At 44.6% G+C, this 12,956-nt stretch overlaps 1 protein-coding gene across 8 annotated transcripts in view; it reads right to left on the bottom strand.

Annotated features, from left to right (window-relative positions):
- Window positions 1-904: 904 nt before the first annotated feature.
- The window catches only part of LOC134423837 (calcium-activated potassium channel subunit beta-2), a 136,447-nt gene continuing 124,395 nt past the window's right edge, over window positions 905-12,956 (bottom strand). For 6 of the 8 annotated variants that reach the window (XM_063167284.1, XM_063167282.1, XM_063167278.1 and 3 more), the window contains 3 exons: window positions 10,111-10,281; window positions 7,418-7,613; window positions 905-1,385 (listed from right to left, as the gene is read on the bottom strand). In XM_063167284.1, coding sequence (XP_063023354.1) covers window positions 1,101-1,385; window positions 7,418-7,613; window positions 10,111-10,281 — 652 coding nt within the window. In that variant the 3' untranslated portion in view covers window positions 905-1,100. The remainder of the gene's footprint in view (window positions 1,386-7,417; window positions 7,614-10,110; window positions 10,282-12,956) is intronic. The other 2 variants (XM_063167285.1, XM_063167281.1) reach the window with 1 other exon arrangement.

Genomic DNA, 12,956 nt, shown 5'->3' on the forward strand with positions numbered 1-12,956 from the left:
TATTGGATTAGATCCTGCAGTGCTGCTTCTTCGTGTTATGATATTATCCAAGGATGAAGGTTACAAATACATGAATTGTACTGTTCATTTTCCAGTGGGTAAAAACAAAGGAAAATACCCCCCTAAACAAGTTTCAATACACAACTAGATATAATATAGCTTTTTCTTTATATATATATATATATATATATCTGTATATATATCAAGTAAAAAAATCTAAAATAGTTGGAAGTAAAAAATGAAAAAATAGCTGATAGTGTTATTCTTTTCTTTACAGTGATATGGTAGCAAATACAAGACAAATGAATAATAAACCTTTACAGAAGGAGTTCTGGTCCCACCTCCAATAGGGCTTAGACTAGAATACAAAATGGAACAAGGTGTTTTTGCTTTTTTGGCTACAGCTTCTGCAAGTGACAAAACTTATGTTGATAAGACAGAAGAAAATTATAGCACTACACAAAATAAAACTCCAAAGTGTTTTCCAAAAGACCTTACAAACACCATAGGGTACAATTGACTTCTGAACTGAGGGAGCAAACACAAAGCATCACCAATTCCTACTGAGGCTGAAAATACTGTATGCTTATCCCAACCCAACCTCAAAATACACTGTTTTTGTGCCATTTTACCATTAAAAAAACCCTTATCAATGCTTTTTCACTCTGCAGTCAGTATTAAAAAAGCCAAAGCCACAAATCCATCCAATGGGCTGAGCCAGGTGTGAGACCTCAATGATGCACAGGTGGTCGGCTGCCCTTTGTCCAGCAGTGAACGTGCCCAGAATCTTTTACACCAAAAACATCAACTGACTAAAGCTTGGCCAATGGTGACACTGAGCCCTATCTTGGCTGTAGAAAAGAAAGTACTAATCCCAGCAAAAAAAACAAGATCATAGAGACGGTCAACACAAAACAGGAACTTCTTCAGTCGTCTGCATAATAATAACATCATGTTTGCATATAGAACAGCTTTTGCATTATTGCTCTACTTAGAAGAATATAGTAAGGAACTTATACCAGACTTGCACATTACAAACTTAAGGTTCTTTGGTGAAGAATGAGAAAAAACAGTATTAAATTTCGGAGGAGTCTCCTTTCCTATCTGCTGATCCTCTGGATTCTCTCGCAGAGCAGGGAAAGGTACTGAGTCAGCTTTACCATGGCCACGATGGCCACCCCGCCGATCATCATGCAGGTGGGCCACACCAGGGAGTGGAAGAGCACGTTGGAGCTGTACAGTTTGGTGAGGATCACGTTCTTCTGCACGCCCTCAGGGTCGTAGAAGCAGGAGAAGCGTTGGTACTTCCTGAAGTTTTCCATCACCACGTTCACCAGCGACATGGACTCCTCGTAGTTCTTCCCACACTTGGGGATGTATGAGCACTGGGGAGAAAGCAGAGGGAGAAAAATGTCTCCAGACCTGTTGCAGTGTCTGTTTGCAGGTGGCAAGTGGGGAAATCTCCAGATGATTATGCTTTTCACAACAAGAGTGGAATACTATTACGCTAATAATGAATTTATTGCAGCAAAACTCAATATTTTGCACATCTACAGAATTTCCCATTGGAGAACCTCTAAGTGCTGTTCAAACATTAATGCTTTAATCTGCACGGTGCCTTGTGAGATAGGTGAATATATTATTATTGCTAATTTACACATGCAAAAATAGAACTGATGAAGTACCTCTTCATCTTAAGTGGCACACATATGCTCGCAGTTAGATGGGTAATTGACTTTCTGTAAATACAAATCTGGTAGTTTAGCTCTCACTTGGCTTGGCTCAAAGTGATCACAGTGGGCACAGGAGTTCACTCAGAGTGGGGAGGGATAAGGAGAGACCTCCACACAAATGTTCTCATGGGGGTAATGCCTCAGCTAGAGACAAACAAGTGGTCTAGGTTTTCCTGCTGACAGCCCATAGGATTTTCATTCAGCCTCTAGCTGAAGATCAATCTGGTCGCCAGGGTGGCTCTTAGTGAGGCTTTTGCTTTTGACCCCAGCATAAGCTCCTTTTTCTCTGGAGATGATCTTGGATTTTCAGTTTTAGTCCTAAAGGAAATAAGATTTGGGGGTGGCTCTATCTAGCAGAGTTGCAACCTAGATCTCCAGAGAACACTAAAGGCAAGTTATTTTAAAAACAGCTTTATGGAGTCCATGCACTGAAGATATTCCATGGGAAGGGTAGGACAGTGGCCTTAGGCTCTGCTGAGCACTCCCTGCCAAGAGCTGGTGTGGGCTGGTGAGGTGGTTGGCAGACACAAGGACTGAGGCCGCATCTGGACAATTTTGGACCTAGAGCAGAAACCCCTCAACTTTCTGTTGCTCCTGCTGGTCTGGGAGTTGATTGATGGGAGCAGCCCAGGGCCTTTCACTTCCTTCTCTCTTCTATGCACTTACACCCCACCAAATCTGAAAGTTTTCTACACCTGCATAGGATTTTGAATAACTGTGGAAATCTGCTGCTTGACTTCTCCTTGGACATGCAGCGGGGGGACCCAGCAGGCTGCTTGTCCTGGTGAGAACCTAAAGTAGCCCCAGATAATTTAATGAGAAAGTGAGTTTTGCAAAGGAAAGAAGATGGTTTTGATTAAAATAATGTGACCCATGGGTTTTGATTATTACTCTTTTAATGTACATCCTTCATAAACGTCCCTCCGTTCTTTTTCGTGACGTGCTGTGAATTCTTTTTTTAACATACTGCAACAAATCTCTAGTCCTAATTATGATCAAAGGATTAACCTCATAATAGGATTTGATTGATTCATTGGCAAGTTATTAACACAGAATATGATTTGAAGCATGGCAGAGAGATTGCCTGGCGTTAGCAGACTGGAGCATTAATGGTGGAGCGTGGCCACAGTGCCATTATGAATATTTCATAGAGCTCCAGAAATTAGAGATGAAAAATATCAGAGCATTAATATCTCATCCATCTTGCTGCTGGTGCGTGTCTGCTCCCTATAGGATATTCTCTTGTACTCTGACCAAATTTGTCTTAAATGTCCAAAGTCACGAGCCCTCTTCCAGTGCCCACGAGTCTTTAATAGATCATAATCTACTAAGAAGGGGAAATTTCTCAGTGAAGCATTCCTCATTTTCCCTTAGTAAATTATTACTGTCATAACAGCAGTATTTCCAGTTCAAATGGATTTGTGTTATGGTTTTTTAGGGGGAATTTGTTTTTTTTTTCTTGTCATATTTTTGCTATTCATTTCTGTTTCTGGAATTCCCATGACGTATCCTGAATGAGGTGATTAAATGAGAACTTGTCCACTTTTGCAAAATACAACTTCCCATTGACAGAGAACAGAAGATATGTAGAAGCCTAAAGGATGAAAGATTCATGGGCTCTACGTTTGCAGAAATATCCCAAGACTGCAGTGAGTCCAAGTGTTTTCAGAGGGGACCTGAAGCAGAACTTGGGCTGTTCCCTACACCACCAGCTGCGTTGGGCTGCCCATGGTGGAGGGCCTGGGAGCATGAGACTGCGGAGTGCAGCTGTGCCAGGGAAGTTGGTTTATTGTGCCTCTCATCCAGACTCCTTGTGCTGCAGCCGTGTCACTCTCCAGGCTTTGGTCTCCCAGGTGCTCTCCAAGGTGTGTGTGCCCTTTGTGAGGTCCCTGCCTCACTCTGGTTCTCCTGAGACCCTGGAAACATCTTGATCTTAGCTTTGATCCTCAGCACAAGGACATTAAACTTTGGTTGTGGGGTGCTCCTGGCCTCCTTCATCACCTCAGCTTTCCCAGTGAGATCCCAGGGCTGTGTTTCATAGGTGTTTGGCAAACAAGAAGAAGACTCAATAACAGGATGTAGAGATATTTTCTTTGTTTTCCATAGTTTAAATTTTCAATCGTTTTCTGCAATGCCTGGTAAGGAATTTTATATCCACAATTGTTATGCTCTACCTGTGCATGTAGACAATTATATCTATGCTGGTTTTTAGCACTTCTGCATTGTCAAACACTGGAAATCTGTGAGTTAACAATGTCTGGTGCTCTACCTCAGGTAGAGATTCTGTGATACAGCATGAGAAAGGTGGTTCTTGTGTCCCTTGCAATCTGAGCACAAGAAGGATCTATCAGACAGTTACAAATAGAAGTTGTGATTAATGTTTTCATCTCTACTTTCCTAATATAAAGCATTGGGTGGGTATCCTGCCTGAACTCCTCTGGATACATCCATTCCAGTGCCCTGCTCAGTGCAGAGCTGCTCAGGGACTTGTCCAGTCAGGTTATGAATATCTCCAGGGATGGAGATCACACAACTTCTCCAGGCGAGCTGGAGGCAGTTTCCCTTAAATCAATGAAGAAACACTAAAAAGGCTATTGCCAGAAAATCCCCAGTTCAGGCTGGGCAGTGAAATACACAACTCTCATCATATTGAAATACACAACTCTTATCACATGTCTGTGGCTGGAATTGCTGTCCAAGCTGAGCCTGGAAACTTAGACAGGATGTGCTGTGGCAATCTTTGTGAGAAAGGGGTCAGGATGTCAATTTACACCTCTTTTGGAAAGTGCAACAAGTTTGGAGAAGGATTGAAAGAGGAGTTCTGTACCTGAGCTGGCCTGAATTGATTCTTCCAGATGGAATTTTTCTGTTCCCTACTGGAATCCACAGCTGAACACCTCTGCTTCCCCTCCCTGCACCAGGCAAAATCCTTCCTGGCTTATAAACACCTGAGTGTTCAGTGAGAAACCCTGAGAATCCACAGAACCATTTCCGAGTCCCAGGCAGTTACTGCTGATTTTGGTGATTAAATCCTTCTTGTTATCTCACTAATGGAGAGACGATACAAATCAGCAGCAGCTCCAATGACATGAAAAGAGTCAAAATTACATAATATGAGATAAAAATGGGGCTTCTCTAATTGCTTTAACTACCATAGCCCTTTCTCATGGTGACAGCCTGGCTCTGTGGCTGATTCACCTCTTGCAGAGGCTGTTAGAGCCTTTGGCAGCTGAGGAAGCAAAGTGTGGCCATGGAAGCATTTAAACTGTTTTGCCTGTGGTATTGACAAGGGGCTGGGCTTGTCCTAAAGGCTGGAGATAAAGCAGGCACAGCAAGAGCAATGAAAAGGCAGAAAAAAATCCTTATGTGCTTTTCTTGGAAAGACTCGAGCAGCTTGACAGATACCCACTGACTCCCCACTGATTCCCACCAGAGACTGGCAGCAGCATGCTGTAGATCTCAGTATAAATTGTTCCTGCTCCTTTACTCCACCTCCTGAGCTGACAGCCAGGTTAGACAGCGATTCTCCTGGATAAAGCATTATTTAAACTCAAAGTGGATTTTGCTCTGTCCGTGCTGGCTGGTGGGGAACAGAGAGGGGCAGCTCCAGGTGCTGCTCTGTCCCTGTGTGTGGGTGCTCAGCAAAACAGAAAGGTTGGTGGAGGGGTGGCACCTTTTGAAAGTCACTGGTGTTGGTCTTGGAGTGTCAGGACTGTGCTCTGTGTTGTCCCCAGTAATGTCACAGCTCAGTGAGCCAGGCACGGGGTTATTTTTGTTTATTTAGCAAAGACAGGGAACACAAATGTGAGTAAATGGATGGAGAGGGACAGCTTAGCACCCAGCTGGAGCATCACCCAGCCCATTCAGGACTGCTTTCCTGCTGCATGGGGATGCTCCCTGGCCAGGGAAGAGGGGAATCACATCTGGAATGCTGAGGCTGGTTGTGCTGATTTGAGCTTGGAAACTCTGCTGATCCGAGCCATGAGCAAGAAAACAGGTATTTTATAGACATTGCAAACTTCCACTCAGAACTGCTTTTGTATTCAGGTCACATAGCCAGCAGCATGTCAGGAAAACCTAGGAATCCTTCTGAGAGCAGAGCTTAACCTGTAAAACAACCTTGGGCAGGAGAAGTATTAACTGTGCCCACACTAAATTAAGAGGAGGTGGCATCTGGGAGAATTTCAAAGTCCATTTCAGCAAGCAAAAATGATCAATAAAAGAATGTGGAGATTTATGCCGAATCTCTCAATTTATTTGAATCAGTGGAGCACAGAGATTTATCTGATCTCTTTTAATCAAATTGAGGCATGAACATCACGGTTTTGCTTTTGCCCCTGCAGGAGGTGAGGTCTGTCTGTCCTGCCTCAGGCTTCACAGACAGTGAGTGCCTCTTGCTGCACTGATGCAAGAGTGGAGGGGAAAAAGGGGGAACTCTTCACCATTTCACACTTCAGAGCCAGAGGACTCCACCTCTCAGCCATGAGAGTTAATTATCCAGCAGAATAAGCAGCCTAGCGCAACCATGCCATACTTTGATTGATTTTAATATCACTTCATCTTAATATGCAGGATTAATTTGTTCTACTGAACAGCTGCCATAAATAGAAAACACAATAGGTTACTTTGTCAGCAGCCTGATCTGGGGCTCTGCTTTGCCAAGTTTGGGGTTCAGTGACCCTGGATAACCAAGCAGTTAAAGGAAATCTGGCACCTATGAGTCTAATGATCCCACTGTGTCCCAGCTCCCTCCAGTTTGTGCTCTCAGGGACACAGGAGTTGTTAATATGAAGAAAGGAAGGTGGGGACAGGGAGATTTCCCTGTTCCCATCTCTCCTTTCCCTGTGGAAGGTGGGGAGTGATGCTCAGCCCACATCATTCACAGAGCTGTGCTGCTGCTGCATTCCCTGCATCTGCTGCTCCCTTCAGCCTCCAGACAGGAGCTCTCTCCACCCCACCTGCATGGGGTTACACTGGGGCTTGTACTTGCAGAAGCAGAGACAGGAATTCTTCAGGCTTGCTCAAAATAATTCCACTATTCCAACATCTGGAATCAGAGCAGTTGTGCTGTAAAGATGGGGCAACTCTTTATTTTATTCACACCCCAAAGCCAGGCACTTTATGTTCAGCTGCTGCTTTAACCTTGGCACTCCCCACTCAGCAAACTCTCAGGGTCTTTGCAGGGGGAGTGCAGTGATGGAGCCCAGCCCAGCTGAGCTCAGGGGGCTGCTCAGGCTCAGGGTTTGTCACCAGGGATGGAGATGGGCTTTCCTCCCTCCCCATTTCTGCCTGCCCTGCAGAAATGGTGCCATTTCCACTCTCACTGCCACATGGATGCTCCCTGCACGTTTCTAGGGCTGTTCACTGTCATGGGGAGCCATTCCTGGGTGGGAAGTGACTTGTCCACAGCTCCATGAGAATATCAAGGTGACAAGTGCTCGGTGATCCACTGATCCTGTAAAGCTCTTGAAAATGATGAGGGAGGCTCCAGCCCTCAGGGCACAGCACCCCTGGAATGGGTGGAGGCAGAAAATTGCCCCTCTCCAGACATGTTTGTGCACTGATTTCTGCTTTCTCTGCTCTGTGAAACAACCTTATATTGCTTTAAAGTGAGGAATGGATGTAATGAGATGAGAAGCCCTCCAGAAACCCATTTAGGAACAAATTTTATTCTGTGCTCCTACCTCAGAATTAATTTTCATTGTTTCCTCGGTGTGGTAGAGTAGAAGCTTCTGGCCAGAAGAGGTGAGATTAACATACACCTGCAGGCAGGGGTACTGAGAGATTTTCCAGCACTCTGGGCCGCAGTTAAATGAGCAGTTAAAGGTTTCTGTGATGGATGCATTGAGCAGTGAGCACTGAGTCTCTTCTGTCCAGACACTAAGCCGGAAAAAAAAAAAAGACATTAGAGCATGTCAAGAATAGGCAAATAAGCACTAAAGCCATCTCAGGATTCCCATCAGAGATGTACTGGGGGCATCTTGCAGGAGAGGCCACATGTTGCAGCAAAGCCTGGGCTGTCTCATGCCACATCACGCAGACAGTTTAGCCTTTGGCCACAGAATTACCCAAAATCAATTACAAAATTACCCTATTCACTTATGCCTGTGTATAAATGGAAACTGAACTGGAACTTTGGTGCTGGAGAAGGTGAATTTGAAAGGGTGTCAGCAGAGAGAGAGGAAAATGAGCAGCCTGTGCTGGGGAGAGCACAACACACACTGTGCTGCATGACAGACACCCTGAGCTGGGACTTGAGAGTTAACTCAAGTATCACTCAAAGTGATAAAACTCAAAGTCCAGGTCAGTTTAAAGTGAGGACAATTTTGATTTGAGGGTTAACTCAAAGTCCAGGCCAATTTAAAGGTTGAGAGGACAATTTTGGATTAGCTGGGTATGATTCTCATACATGAAGACACAGGAACTCTCAAGTGGGACCTACCTGTGGGAAAGCTTTTCCTAGGGGCAGCTTGCTCAGTTTTCTCTAAGTCAGTGGCTGTAACTTTTCTGGAGGATTTCATCTCATCTCCAATTCACCAGAGGCTAAAACTGGAACGATGGAGCCTGGCTGTGCACTAGCAATGTTCACTGGCATGTATTTAAAAATCTGCAGCTGTGTTTTCCTTGGGGAAAGGGCACACTGAGGGCTCTGCAGAAAGCCCTTTGTGGGCTGGGGGAAGGTTTCACCCAGGGCTCCCTTTGATGGTGCTCAGCCCCTCAGCTCACCCCCAAGGTCTTGCCCTACCATAAAGGGCAAGATCCCTGCTTGCCCCTCAAAAAACCTGTGAGGGGCTTTACATAGAAAGTGATATCAAAGATTTCTGCCTAACTCTATTGCTGCTTTACTTAAGCAGTAATTCTGCTTGTATATTCAGTTTTACATTTATATTAAATTATGCTATGTTTTCTGGGGGGAAATGGAATGAAAGGATTTTTCTCACCCTCCCGGGCAGTATTTGTTAAGAGGGGTACTGCTGTAAAGGAGAATAACCCCTGAGGAAATCTGTCTGTGTGGAAAAAAGTGACAGCAAAGGCTCCTGGGTTGTCTTCTCCTCACTTTCACCTTTCTGGCTGCTGTTTTATTCATGCAGGGGGTAATAAAGTGACGCCTACCTACCACAGACTTGTGAGGATGGAACAGTTGATACTTTGGAGGTGTTTTGATATCATCTGGCAAATTTTTTTTCACATATCTTATAATATAAATCAACTCTTTGCACGTGAGCAATTTTGACCTTAGCAGCCTCTGCAATTGACCCTGATATTGCTGAAAGATCTGGGAGAGCAATTTGGAATAGCAAATGCTCTTGGATACTTAACAGGCCTTGATCTCAGCTTTCAAAATCGAATTGTTGCCTTGATTTAAAAAGGGACAAATAACTTTATCACATGAATAACATGCTTGCAAATCAGTACAGCTCATCCTCATCTGTATTCCTCATCACTGCAGGGTCAAGAGGGAATATTCTCATGCAGGTGCACCAGTATAACTGAGGATGCTCACACCAGTTACTGCAGGCACTTCTTGCATGTGCCTGAAGAAGAAGCCTGTGGTGTTTAACCCAAATATTCCAGTATGTGCCCCTGCCTTCGTGTGGTTTGGGGCATGGCAGACTGATATTTGGATCCCCAGTTACACATTTTTCATTCTCTTAACTCCACCAATCAGGGCAGGGAAAAACCCATCACTGACAGTCTTGCTGCAGTCTGTGCTGGATTTTAAATAGGGCTGATGCTTGAAAACTGATTACAAATGCTGTTAATGAATCACAGGCCAAGCTCTCTGCTCGGTGGCAGAGGAGGAAGCCAGAGACAGCCCCAGAAAAATTAAGTGCAGTGCAGGAATGATGGAAGATGGTCTTTTGCTTTCAGCAAATTGCTATCTTTCATGAGGATTTCACTAGTTAAAATGAAAGTAATAACCAACATGGAAAACTACGTGCTACAAAGAGCTTGATTTCCTTCCCAAATTAATTCTCCATCTTTCATTTGGAAGTGTACTGTTTCTCAGGGCTGCAAAAGGCTTTTTGCTCTTTTGTCCTGAGTCTGGGCTTGGCAGCAGCAGCCCCTGAGAAGCTGACATGGTTCAGCAGACTGCAGGCCAGCTGATATGGATATTATACTGGTGTTAAACAGTGCCAAGTCTGAAGCCTGTGGATTGAGATTTTGTCAAGCAGGGACCTAATTCTTCCCTCACTTTATGCCAGCATTACCCAAATTGCTTTCACAGTGGCTGTGCCTGATTTATACCGGGGCAAGGAAGTGCAGAGTTTGTCTGACCAAATGAACAATTATAAACCTTTAATAAAAAGAGCCAAAAGAGCAAGCCACATGCAGGCAGCCGGGGATGTGAGGGCAGGGAGAGCCCTGGGGTTACCTTTGCATGTAGGAGCGCAGCAGGGTGATTCCCAGCAGGAAGTACATCATGATGGAGCACACCATCATGGCCAGCCCCAGCAGGATGGCTCGGTCCTCTCCAGCCTTCAGGGCTGTCACTGTTTTCCTTTTGTCCAGTAGGTCGTGATCCCTGATTTTTTGGTAAATATTTCTGAGGTTGAAAATAATACATTTTTATGTGAAGTTCATGTTTAATCATCAATGCAGCCTCTAAAGAAAGGGCGGGCAGTTCCACCTCCATACCCATCTCATGGGAGAGAAAGGCTTAAAGGTCCTCTGGTGTCCTTTTCCAACAGATTCACTCTGACCTGGTGCAAACTTTTTCATCTCCAAAATAAATTACAGCCATTTCTGAAAAGGTGAAAACCCCTTACAGCAAATACAAATATTAAACACTTGTGCCAGCTCAGTAAACGCTTCTTTGGTACAGCCTCTTTGGCTCAGCAGAATTATCCCAGAGGTGCATTTGACCTGACAGTGCCATCTCAGGCCACCACAAGATATCCAGGTGTATGAGGTGTCTTTTCTCCAGCTGAATAGGGTAACAGGTCTTACATTACCACATGTAGGAAATAGCCTGAAGAAAGTCGCTGTTAATATTATCTGAAAGGACCATGCTCTCTTTTGATTCACTACAGGCTATTGGTTTGGACAATTTTCCGCCCTGAGTGTGACTCAAAGCTCATGAAACACTATGGGGATTTTGCAATTGATTTCTGTGGGTTTTTTTGATTGGGAGCTTATTTACTTTATTCATAAAACAGCTTTTTGGAAGCCCAGTTACTCATTACAGTGAAAGCCCTCACAGAGAATTATCCACCAGAGCTATTTGTTCTGGGATTAAAAAACAAAAAAGAAGAAGAAGAAAAAAAGAAAAAGAAGATACAACAAACCATTCCCCCTTCAGCAGAGAGTCCTTTGCATTTTCTAACCATAAGTCCTTCTTTCATCTCCGAGCCTTTGATGATTCAATGGGTCATGAGGACACAATGGTGGAGAAGGAAATACTTGAGTACATTTCAAACACACTCAAACTTTGTGGGTTTAAAATGTACTTACAGACCTGAGGCCGGTCAAAATCTCCTGTGCTTTCTGCTATGGTTCTTTTGAATCATCCAGGCAGCACTCGAAGCACAGCTCTGAGCCCTGGCACCACCATAACATGGACACAGTAGGACACGTGGGAGGAGTTCCTCTTCCACTGTCTGCAAAATGGCAGGTGAGCAACATCAACGTCACTTTGGCCTCCAGCAAACCCACCACTCCTTTCAGCTGAAGCCACCAAGGTGCACTCACCCGCAGGAAAAAAAAAATAACTGTCAGGTCAACCAGAGAACTTACATTAGCTATTGAGGATAAAGAAATAGAGGTAAGACAGATGTGAAATCACACATAAGCACAGTAGATGCAACAGCAAAAAATATGTTTAATCATAGACTCCCTGAGACTGGAATTGAATTTGTATTTAGATGATGAGTCACAGCCAGGAAAAGCACATATGGTGTGGGGTTTTATAGCAAGAATGCTGCTTAGACAGTACTGCAGTCAATAGTCTCCTGTACCTAACAACCCTTGAGGTTTCTTTATCCAACTGCAGTTTACATCTTTAGGTGTCCATGTTTCTCTTCAAAACCATTCTTTAGAGCTTGTCAGTATTTTCCTGTTTGGAAATGAAATGATAATTCTGCCTGTCAAGGTTTCCTCCGCTGTTCGGGAAAAAAAATAATATATTGTAAACTGGCAGATGCAATTGCCTTCAAAGAAGTAATGTAGAATAATAATCTAGTGCTACTTTTCTATTATTATTTATCAAACTGTATTTAACTGCTGCCATTCAGATTTGCATTGCTCCCAAATGGAAGCAGGCAGGAAGGCAGAGATTGTCATGCAGTTCCAGCACATTAAACCATCACACAGCATAACTTATGGCAACGTGGAGGCATAAAGCAGGCCCAGTGCAATCACTCACTAATGCCATTGGACATAAAAGGGATTCAAATGGACAATCTGAACACAAATAACTAATTGAGATTGGTTACAAGTGCTTCACATGTGCCCCTTAGCCAAGGAACACACCATCAGAGGTAAAAAAAGGAAGGGCTGAAGGATGTGTAGTGAAAATGAGCACCTGGCAAAGGTGACTGGTGAGCACCTGCCAGGTGCATCCTCCAAGCTCACCCATCGCAGGAAATAAAACTAAAGAAAGCTCTGCCTCAGAGGTCAGGCTTGGAGCACAGCTTCCACTGCTCTTTTGTAAATGTTTGTTATTCAAAGCCCTGAAAAACAGAAAAGTGATAGCCTGGTGCACCTCACTGAGGGCTTTTCCCCCCAAATCCCCGCCTGGAGTCAGCCTGGTGACCCTGCTGGGGTGGGTGGTGGTGTGGCACATGCCAGCCCATGACAGCAGTCCTGCCACAGCCCAGGAGACAGCTCTGAGCAGCCTTCCTCCTCCTCCTCCTCCTCACGCTTGTGACTGCACCGGGGAGGTGCCAATTCTCTTTGTGTGATACTGGGAATGTCTGCTGCGACAAAACTTCACAATTTTGCCCCTGAGAGCCCTGTTTTGGGGAACACAATATGTTTTGCCCAGTATTTGGGCAGACACAGAGCAGTCTCAGCACCTCCCTCGCTGGGGCAGCAGCAGTGCCCTGCACATGAGTATGCAGCTGTGTCAGGGTGGGTGAGTGAGTTCATTACCTGTGAACTTCTGGCACAGCTCAGGGGCCTCCCTCTGCTCGGTCAGCTGCAATAATGCCCTGCTTAGCTGGCTGCTTTTGGATCCCAGAGCTGCACAGCCACAGCCAGCTGCCTGCTGGGCTGTTTCAG

The sequence above is a fragment of the Melospiza melodia genome, chromosome 12 (assembly GCF_035770615.1).
Source record: "Melospiza melodia melodia isolate bMelMel2 chromosome 12, bMelMel2.pri, whole genome shotgun sequence".
In the NCBI taxonomy this organism is placed as follows: domain Eukaryota; kingdom Metazoa; phylum Chordata; class Aves; order Passeriformes; family Passerellidae; genus Melospiza; species Melospiza melodia.